Source organism: Lipotes vexillifer, unplaced genomic scaffold, assembly GCF_000442215.2.
Source record: "Lipotes vexillifer unplaced genomic scaffold, Lipotes_vexillifer_v1.1 scaffold311, whole genome shotgun sequence".
Taxonomy (NCBI): Eukaryota; Metazoa; Chordata; class Mammalia; order Artiodactyla; family Lipotidae; genus Lipotes; species Lipotes vexillifer.
Genome location: NW_006791012.1, coordinates 332318 through 342733, shown reverse-complemented (window position 1 = coordinate 342733; position 10416 = coordinate 332318). Strand labels below are relative to the sequence as shown.

Here is a 10416-nt window from a genome sequence, read left to right as displayed (position 1 = left end):
AGCAGGAATTTTGATCCTTGTGTAAATTGTTTCCTTAAAGCCCTTGTAGTCAACATGTTAAACAAACTAACCAACCAGTAAAAGGAAATCTGACTGACAGCAAACTAGCCAACCAGCAAAAGAAAACCTGACTGACAACAATAAAACCATTATGGTTTTTAACCAAGATGTGCAAAACTAAATGGCCCGTGAATGCATTTGTTACACAGCTAATAAAGGGGTCTAACTGCCCACTTTGGGGAGGTTAGTGTTTAGCACTACTATGTTAAAAGTCCTCTCTGGCAAAGTGGTGCACAGAAAAACTTGCAATGAATTTCACTTTGATTTTGCCATTTAGCAAATGATGCATCTTCTGTGAGACTCAGTTTATTTACTTAGCCCAAGAGAACTTTCTACAGTGATGGAACTGTTACATAACTGCACTGTCCAATGTAGTAACCACTAGCTATACGTGGCCACTAGGCACTTGAAATGTGGCTAGCACAACTGAGGAACCAAATTTCTAATTTTATTTTATTTTATTTTATTTTATAATAGTCACATGTGTCAAGTTGCTGTTGTACTAGACAGCACAAACTTAGACACATTTCATAATAACAGGATCGTTTTGAGGACCATGGGATATGTGTCACAAGTGAGTGACATTTTAAAATTATTGATTCAAGGGGATGTTTAGTCTCTGCTCTACTTCAGAATTTATTATATAGTATGCTCCCAGAAAAAGTACATATATATATATATATATATATATATATATATATATATATATATAAAATCATTGAAGAGATAGTGCCCTAGCCCTGGAAGAAAGTACAGCTGTGAGAACTTCCATCCTGATTGAGAGGGAGGAGGCTCACAAATTAAGTAGATCCTGGTACAAGAAAAAAGGTGGTTTTATATTTTAGCATTAGGAAAGAAAGAGCACGATAAGGATGCAACTAATGCACTATAGCCTTTGTAGCTATTTTCCAACACAAAAATTAGGTTGCATGATCTGATTTTAGGATATTTTGTGTATGATTTATGAATTTTGTGGGGGTTAAAATAGGATATGGAAAGTCTTAATTTATACAGGCATATCAGCTCACCTTTGCAAAAGTAATACAATTTTATGGAATAAGGTTTAAAAGTTGGCTGAAAAGACGAATGCTTCAGGTGACGTCTTGCCCCACAGCTTCAGGGAAAAGAAAGGAGGTCCATGGATGCAGTTCTGACAAGCAGACTCCCACCCCTGAACTTCCTTGATTTAGACCTGCTTCTCCCAACTTTTCTCGATCTCAACATATTTGAGAGTTTCTAATCCATGGTAACACAGATCTGGACAGGGTGAGGGATCACAGCCTCTCTCATGGGTGAAAACGTGGCAGAGGCAATCGCTGGGAGGCGTGAGTCTAAAGCAAGCTTTGCAAAGAATTTACTTGACTAAACTGAAGAGGAGGGAATCAGTATTAAGCAGGCATTCTAGATCCAGTGGGGCTGCACCAAGTCACTGCATGCAGGCCGACACGCCATAGGGTGCATTTTCTCCTGGAGGAGCTGCTCAGGTTTGAGGAGAGCCTGTGTGTCTCATGTGCACTGGTGCCCTTTTACAGTCATGATGTTGTAGACGGTGACTGCAGACACTATAGGCACTGTGAGCGAAAAGAACAAAGAAAATTCACTGTCCTTCCTCTTCCTGGTGCTTGCATTCATTGTAGGACTGTCTCTAACATTCAGTGTCATCATGAAGCTATAAGCTTCGGACCTCTCACCCGCCTTCCAGCTTGGTCAGCCTGTCCCTGGGTTCTAGCAGCTCCTAGCAAAACCATATTGCATGAAACCTCAGTTCTCAGAAACATCCTCCTGTTCACAATACTTTTAAAGTGACTTGGGGGGCATTTGGTTCTGGTTGAATTCTTTATTGGAGAGTTACAGCTCAAGCATTTATTAAGCAAACAATTATTGTGCGTATGGTTATCAAATAGTTCTTGCCTTAGAGTAGCTCTGAGTCGGGGAGGAGGACATAATCGCAGATGAATAAAAAAATACAAGGTGCCAAAAACAGTGAACCTCTCCAGGCTATTCTTGCAACTTCCTGTGGATTTATAGTGATTTCAAAATTAGAAGCTTTATAAAAATAAAAATAAACAAATAGGACCTAATGAAACTTAAAAGCTTTTGCACAGCAAAGGAAACCATAAACAAGACAAAAAGACAACCCTCAGAATGGGAGAAAATATTTGCAAATGAAGCAACTGACAGAGGATTAATCTCCAAAATATACAAGCAGCTCATGCAGCTCAATATCAAAAAAAACAAACAGCGCAATCCAAAAATGGGCAGAAGACCTAAATAGACATTTCTCCAAAGAAGATATACAGATTGCCAACAAACACATGAAAGGATGCTCAACATCACTAATCATTGGAGAAATGCAAATCAAAACTACAATGAGGTATCACCTCACACTGGTCAGAATGGCCATCATCAAAAAATCTACAAACAGTAAATGCTGGAGAGGGTGTGGAGAAAAGGGAACCCTCTTGCACTGTTGGTGGGAATGTAAATTGATACAGCCACTATGGAGAACAGTATGGAGGTTCCTCCAAAAACTAAAAATAGAACTACCAAATGACCCAGCAATCCCACTACTAGGCACATACCCTGAGAAAACCATAATTCAAAAAGGGTCATGTACCACAATGTGCATTGCAGCTCTATTTCCAATAGCCAGGACATGGAAGCAACCTAAGTGTCCACTGACAGATGAATGGATAAAGAAGATGTGGCACATATATACAATGGAATATTACTCAGCTATAAAAAGAAACGAAATTGAGTTACTTGTAGTGAGGTGGATGGACCTAGAGACTGTCATACAGAGGGAAGTAAGTCAGAAGGAGAAAAACAAATACTGTATGCTATCACATATATATGGAATCTAAAAAACAAAACAAAACAAAAATTGGCTCTGAAGAACCTAGGGGCAGGACAGGAATAAAGACGCAGACATAGAGAATGGACTTGAGGACACAGGGAGGGGGAAGGGTAAGCTGGGACGAAGTGAGAGAGTGGCAAGGACATATATACACTACCAAACGTAAAATAGATAGCTAGTGGGAAGCAGCCACATAGCACAGGGAAATCAGCTCAGTGCTTGGGATAGGAAGGGTGGTAGGGAGACACAAGAGGGAGGAGTTATGGGGATGTATGTATATGTATAGCTGATTCACTTTGTTATACAGCAGAAACGAACACACCATTGTAAAGCAATTATACTCCAATAAAGATGTTAAAACACCCCCCCCACACACACACACACACAAAACTATGGGAGCAGGAGTGACTGCCAAAGTGTTGCTTCTGCAGAGATACACCAGTTATGCTCCAGGGTCCCATTGCTGGCAAGTGAGCAGGCTCTTCTACTGGCATTAAAAATCTCTTCCCAGGCTCAGCAGGAGTTGACGAAACAGCTCTCCATCCTTCCTCGAGACAACTATAGCCTCCTGAGCTACATCTGCAGGTAAGAGGCACCTGGTATCAGTTCCATAATTTTCAGCCACACCAGAATGAATCCCCCAGTTAGAGGAGGAAAGAGTATCTCTGTGAACTCAAGAGATTCTGTTCCAGACCTCTGGAAGGTCAACTCTATTCACATAGCACTGAGGTATTTTCCTGTGTCCCCAAGATAATTGAAAGGATCCCGGAAAATCTAATCAGCATAAAAAGGAAACATGCTTCCTCCTTCAAGCCTGTCCCAGTGCTGCCCAGAGTCCTGGGACAGGCATTAAAACCCAGAATCCTTATAATATTTCTAGAATTATCTCCCATCTTCCTGTCTCTGGACCATAACTTAGCACCCCAGAGACATTCATTCCAGGCCACCTTTCTTAATTCCCTTTCTGAGGACGGACCTGCTATGTGCTGTCTCTGTGGCAACACATAGCATGTGGATTGAGCCAGATCTGGCTGAGTTGGGAGCCTGGATCTCCATGTCAGACATAGCTGAAAGGTATCTTTATTTATTTTTTATTTATTTATTTAATTTATTTATTTTTGGCTGCGTTAGGTCTTTGTTGCTGTACGCGGGCTTTCTCTAGTTGCGGTATGCGGGCTTCTAATTACTGTGGCTTATCTTGCTGTGGAGCACAGGCTCTAGGTGTACGGGCTTCAGTAGTTGTGGCTCGTGGGCTCTAGAGCACAGGCTCAGTAGTTGTGGTGCACAGGCTTAGTTGCTCTGCGGCATGTGGGATCTTCCCGGACCGGGGCTCGAACCCGTATGCCCTGCATTCGTAGGTGGATTCTTAACCACGGTGTCACCAGGGAAGCCCTACTTTTATTTTTTTTTAAATAATTTTTTGTAGTTTCCAGATGATAAAAGAGTTACATGCTTGATATGGAAACTAGGAGAATATAAAATGCTGTAAATAAATGAAAATTTCCCCAAATCCCCTCACCCAGAAAAAGTCACTGTTAATATTTGAGTGTGTTTCCTTCTGAATGTTTTTGTCTCTGTGATAGATGATCACATGCATCAATATAAATATAGGGAAACAATTTTTATACCAAATTGGAAATATACTTTTTAATAAAATATATATACATATATACTTTTATCCTGCTTCTTTTCACTAAATGTTGTGAGCATTTTCCTATGTCACAAAGTAGGATTATACATGACTCCATAATATTCCATAATGTTCCCTCATTTGGACACCCCTCCCCTGCCACTTATTCGATAATTTCTCTGTATTTGGAATTTTATGTTGCTTCAGCCGATTCACTTAAAAATGGTTTTGAGAGACAATATTTAGAAGTGTTTTTTTCTGATCTTTTCAGGTTTTTAAAATAGTGAATCTGAGAGCTTCATTCCTCAAATAGGTGGGATTACAGCAAAAATTCAGTGTTAGTTTTTGAGCACTTGCTGAGAATTTGAGATGCTTGGTGGTGTAACCTGAGGATGAGAGCAAGGAGGCACCATGAATTCCCATTTCTGAGATCTTCCCATGATTAAGTTTCCTTCTCTGGAGACTCCGCTGGGATAGGTGCTGAGAGCCTGGGAGAGAAGCCTGTAAAGTCAGGACCAGGGATAGTCAAACACCCATTTTAGTCCTTCTTGTCTCCTCTTAGCTCCCTGAACTGGACCCTGCCTCCTGCTGATGTGACTCCTCACCCACCCCTGGCCCCAGTGCCACCATCAGCAGCTGGGTTGCTTGTGTCTCTTCTTCCTTGATCTTGACTCTTTCAGGGGGAAGCTAAATTCTTGTAGTCAGAGCAGACTGGTCCCATTCCTGAGACCAGAAGTAAAAGGTTGAGACCCACCTCTGGGATCCTGTGGGTACCTGGAAGTGCTTCCTTGTGGCAACTTCCTATTTCCTACTCTGGGATTTCCTGGTTGCCCACAGGTTTCTCCATGAAATCCAGCTGAACTGTGGAGTTAACAAGATGAGTGTGGACAATCTGGCTACTGTGATTGGTGTGAATCTCATCAGGTCGAAGGTCGAAGACCCTGCTGTGATCATGAGAGGTATGCTGGTCCTGTGGTGAATGTAGGGGCAGAGGAAGTAAAGACAGTGACATTGCTACCAAATTGCTCTGCAATTTGCCAAGCATTTTCCGTTGATCATCTTGTCTGAGTTGTAAAATAGCCCTGTGAAATAAGCAGGCAGGAATTATGTTCATTTTCCAGGTCACGACAGAGCAGAGAGGTTAAAGATTTACCAATCATCACACAGTATGATAGGCTAGCACGAGAACAGTTAGTTAGTGTTTCTTAGTCTTTTAGTACTTTTAAACATCCTTAGCCGGAGAGAGCAAACAAGTGTGATTTTATAAGACAGCTCCCAAAGAGGTTACTTGTAAAGCTGCTCTGAAAAGACTTCTGAGGTAGTGTCTTGGTTCAGTGAACAAGAGTCCTGACACAGAGTACTGATGTCTGCCATGGTTTGGGGGAGGCAGTATGCCTGGTATGCATTCTCTATGCATGCAATAAGAAAGCAGATGTCATATTGAGGGTCACATCAAGAGAGAAAGACGTCTTCATTTTCTTTCCTGTCGTATTGCCTATAACCTGATCAAAGACTGATCCAGAAGACTGTAGGCCGAAAATAACCCTCTTTCACCCCCCACTGCCATATTCTTCTTCTATCCCATCCCATTCACCACAATCTCCTACCCCAAGCAATTAAGAAGGATCCTGTGAGGAGCAAATGAGGTCCTTCGGGGCCATGTGGTTTTAGAGTCAAGTTTAGAGACATCTCATGGGTGGAGAACCTTGAGGACCACCTGCCCTCTGCCCCATAGCCCAGCACTACAAATCTCTTTCTTCTTTCTTTCAGGGACTCCTCAGATCCAAAGAGTGATGACCATGATGATCAGAGACCATGAAATCCTCTTTCCCAAGTCCAAGGATGCACCCTTGTCACCCCCTGCCCCCCAAAATGACCCCAAGAAACCTCCAGTGGCGCGAAGCTCTGTGGGCTGGGATGCCACTGAGGACACTCCAATTTCTAGGACAGACAGCGTCAGTAACATGGTAAGGTGAAGAGAGCCTTCCTCCTTCCATCCAACTCTTCCTTCAGTCCAGGTCATTCCATGTAAGAGCTGCGCTGGAGTGGCGATTTAGGGAGTCCCGGATGATGCTGTGGCAGTGGGCACAGCTGATATAGACCCATTTGAATGAATCTTGAAAGCCTGGCCTCTTTCAAAATCTAGTTTCTAGTTGGTATCCTGGAGGTGGGATTGGTGACATGTGTGCCCATCCCCCAGTGACTAAGCAATGGGAGTCCTCACTAAAGCCCACTCTAAACCCTTTTAAACTCAGTCCAGGGAATTTCAATGGGGAAACTACATATCGCAGTGTTAATGTTCTAGTGAGAGTTGTTGAAAATTCCGGGTGAAAGTCCAGAGAGAACGGTTTCCTGCTAAGCCATGAAACGTGATTCCTTTCTCAGAGTATGTGATGTGTTTGTGTAATATTTCTCATTCCCTGATAAGCTTTCTCAGCAATGTCAACCCCCTCATTTGTACTGAAGGGTTGGGGCTCACGTTCACAATGTCAAAAAACTCTGCAGACTCTGAAATTTAGACTATTTAGGCCAATAATTTACAAAGCTCAAATATTTTAACGTATTTATAGAGGCAAATATTTTTTAAAAGAACGTGTGAACTTTATACAGCAGCTTAATTCTCTATGTGTGGTCAAGGAATGAATGTAAAATTTCCAGTTCGCCAGGTAATGTCATTTGCCTACTGTTAATCCCGAGGATGATTAAGAATGTATTGGAAAAAAGATGGTGGTAGTTGTGATATTTCTTGGGTGATGCCTGTCTGGACACAGTGAATTTACTAGAACTCTAAAATCAAATTAATATTTAGAAATGTTTATACGTCATATAATGAAATTATCCTAGGCGTCTTTGAGAGTAGCCAGTGTTGTGCTCATTTGACAGGTTTCTGTATTTATTGTAACAGTATGGGCAGCAATGGACAGGCAGTGTGCTGGGAACCTTAAATAGATCACATCTGGAGTCCTCACCGTTACTCTGTAGGGCAGAATTTATCATCCACATTTTATAGATGAGGCTCTGAGTCTCAGGGAGGTGCACCAGCTGTCCCAAGATGACAGCAGTAGAATGGTAGAGAGTGGGACTTAGATCTAGTTTGCACCTCAGGGCCCAGGTCCTTCTGATTCCAGGTGGGGTTGCCAAAGCAGGTGATGTGCTAGAAGCATCAGATAGACAGCTTGAGACCTGATTTTCTCATTTTAGGGCTCAATCTTTTTCTTTTTAATTTAATCTAAAAATATATACGCATGACTCAAGAAAGTCAAAACAAAAGAGATATGTTTAGAACTCCTGCTCCCTCTGCTGTCTTCACCCACCTTATTTTTCCCTGCCTTTATCAGTTTCTTTTTTATCCTTCCAGTGTTCCTTTATGCAAATATAAGCAGCTATGAGTGTAAATTGTTATTTACCTCCCTTTTTACACAAAGCATAACATGCTCACTCTCTCCCTCTCCACACACACACACACACACACACACACACACACACACACTACTGTGTATCTTGAACTTTTCTGTTTAACAGATACCCTGGAGACCTTTCCATGTCAATACATAGGCAGTACCTCATACAACCTCAAGTTTCTGGCAGATGTATGGTGTTCCATCCCGTGCATGTACCGGGATCTACTCAGCCAACCTCCATAGATGAACAGGTTTCTTTTACTCCTTTGTACAAGCAAGGATGCAACGAATAACCTTGATCATACTTCATTTTGTGCTCAGGCAAATATATTTCTGGGATAAATTCCCAGAAGTATGATTGCTGAGTCAGAGGGTAAATAGATTTGTAATAGGTAATTTTGATTAAAATTGTTAAACAGTGGTTGTGCCATTTTGCACTTCCACCAGCAATGCATGAAATAACCTATTTCCCTATAGTTTCGCCAGCAGAGTGTGTTGTCAGATTTTGGAGGATTGCCCATCTGTTAGACGAGAACTAATATTTCAGTAATTTTAATTTCAGTTTGAGTTTTTCCTGTTATAAGAGTGTTCAAACATTTTTTTTATGTTGCATTTTTCCTCCATGAACTCTCTGATCTTGCTCTTTGCCCGTATTTATATTAACCTTTTTCTTCTCAATTTTTATGAACTTTATGCATTATGGAGAGTAGCCTGTTGTCTGTGATATACATTGCAAATATGTTTGTCAGTTTGTCATTTCTTCTTTGATTTAGCATGTGGTGGTTTCTTTGTTTTATTTTTAATTTCGTGGGTCATGGAAACACATGTGGGTTGGATTTATCAAATTATTCTTATATGGCTTTTGTATTTGGGTCATAGTTAGTAAAGCTCCCCTCCCCCCCCATTCTAAGGTTATACAAAAATCCTAGTTTAGGGCCCCTTACCACAAGCAAACCATTGATTTTAGTCAGCAGTTTACCTCTAGAGCATGAGCTCCTTCAATTATAATATCCTTTTGGAAAAATGCCACACAGATAATCAACTAATGTGACAAATTAGGAGATGGTCTTCTAATTGAGTTTCATAGGTGTGTGGCCAGGAGACACTTTCTTTCAAGTCTCTAATCCTTATCTTGGGAACGTGACACGTGTGGGAAAAACCCATGTAACATCCGTGGTCACTTTTTTTCTAGGCCAGCGACTCAGATGCAACCAGCCCCACTGGACAACGGCCAAGTGATGGGTGTGTAGAAGACAAAGCATCGAGGGAAAAGCCAGGAGATTGGAAGCTGCAGTCACGAAAAAGGACTCAGACGCTCCCTAACCGGAAATGCTTCTTGACATCAGCTTTGCAAGGTGCCAACAGCTGCAGAGCAGAGATCTTTAAAAATGAGTTCTGGTCTTCTTCGGAGGGGAAGGCAGGGGACGGGCACAGGAGAACGATGTCTCAAGGTGTGCCACAGTTTTTCGACTCCCAGCGGACTTCCACCTACGATAACGTCCCCACGCAGCCGGGGTCCCCTGGGGATGAAGCCGGTACACTATCATCCCAGGCCTGTGACTCCAAGAGAGATGCTCTTGCCAGCCTAAACTCTGAAACCGGGCCTGGGAAAAAGAACTCCGGAGAAGAGGAACTTGAATCTTTGCAGAGGATGGTCCAGAAGCTGCGAAAGGAAATAGAAACACAGAAGCAAATGTATGAGGAACAGATTGAAAAGTAAGTCACATCCAGAGGGCCCTGGGCAGCCACTCGCCTTCCATCTTAAAAGCAATAGGGATTGTTCTCCTCTGCCAAAGAAGTGACATTATAAAACTTCAGTTACAGAAGACGCTATCTACAGCAGTTGGGCCTAATGAGGAACAGGGCAAAGGCATTGAGGAGATGATTAAATTAGTGAAAACTCTAAGCTGTACCTTACATTCATGAAAAGTTAAATATGTAGCTTAAGTAGTTTAATCAACTGTTTCCAAACAGTGGTTGTTTAGGCATCAACATGTCTTAATGAATTAAGAGACATTGTTAAAATTTTCATATTAATGTCATTCATCAACTCTGCAAACATTTATTGAGCATCTACTACGTGCCAGGCACCATCTCAGCTGTTGGAGAATAGCACTGAACAAAACACACAAAAGCCCTTTTGCTTATTGAGCTTTCCTTCTAGCGGAGACAGACAGAGAATACAAATAGATAATTAAAACATATGCTATGTTAGATGGTGGAAAATGCTAAGGAGAGAAATAAAGCAGGGCAGGGGGTTGGGGAGCTCAGGAAGGGGGTTCCAGTGTTACATAGGGTGGTTGGGGAAGGCCTCACTGAGAAGGTGACACTCGAGCAAAGGCCTGAAGGAGGGGAGGGAACTAGTGAGGTCCACGTGGGAGGGGTTGGGGTGGATTTGGGGGAGAGCAGGCAAGGCAGAGAGAACCGAAGTGCAGAGGCTATGGGAAGGGAGGGGTCTGGCGTGTTCA

General features: G+C 42.1%; 1 protein-coding gene across 2 annotated transcripts in view; it reads left to right on the top strand.

Moving 5' to 3' along the window:
- Window positions 1–10416, top strand: part of ARHGAP25 (Rho GTPase activating protein 25) — a 110676-nt gene that overhangs the window by 97048 nt on the left and 3212 nt on the right. Inside the window, exons 8-11 of one of the 2 annotated variants that reach the window (XM_007464082.1) lie at window positions 3429–3502; window positions 5385–5506; window positions 6318–6502; window positions 9141–9664. In XM_007464082.1, the coding sequence (XP_007464144.1) occupies window positions 3429–3502; window positions 5385–5506; window positions 6318–6502; window positions 9141–9664 (905 nt within the window). Of the gene's footprint in view, window positions 1–3428; window positions 3503–5384; window positions 5507–6317; window positions 6515–9140; window positions 9665–10416 lie in introns of both variants that reach the window. The other variant, XM_007464083.1, reaches the window with a different exon arrangement.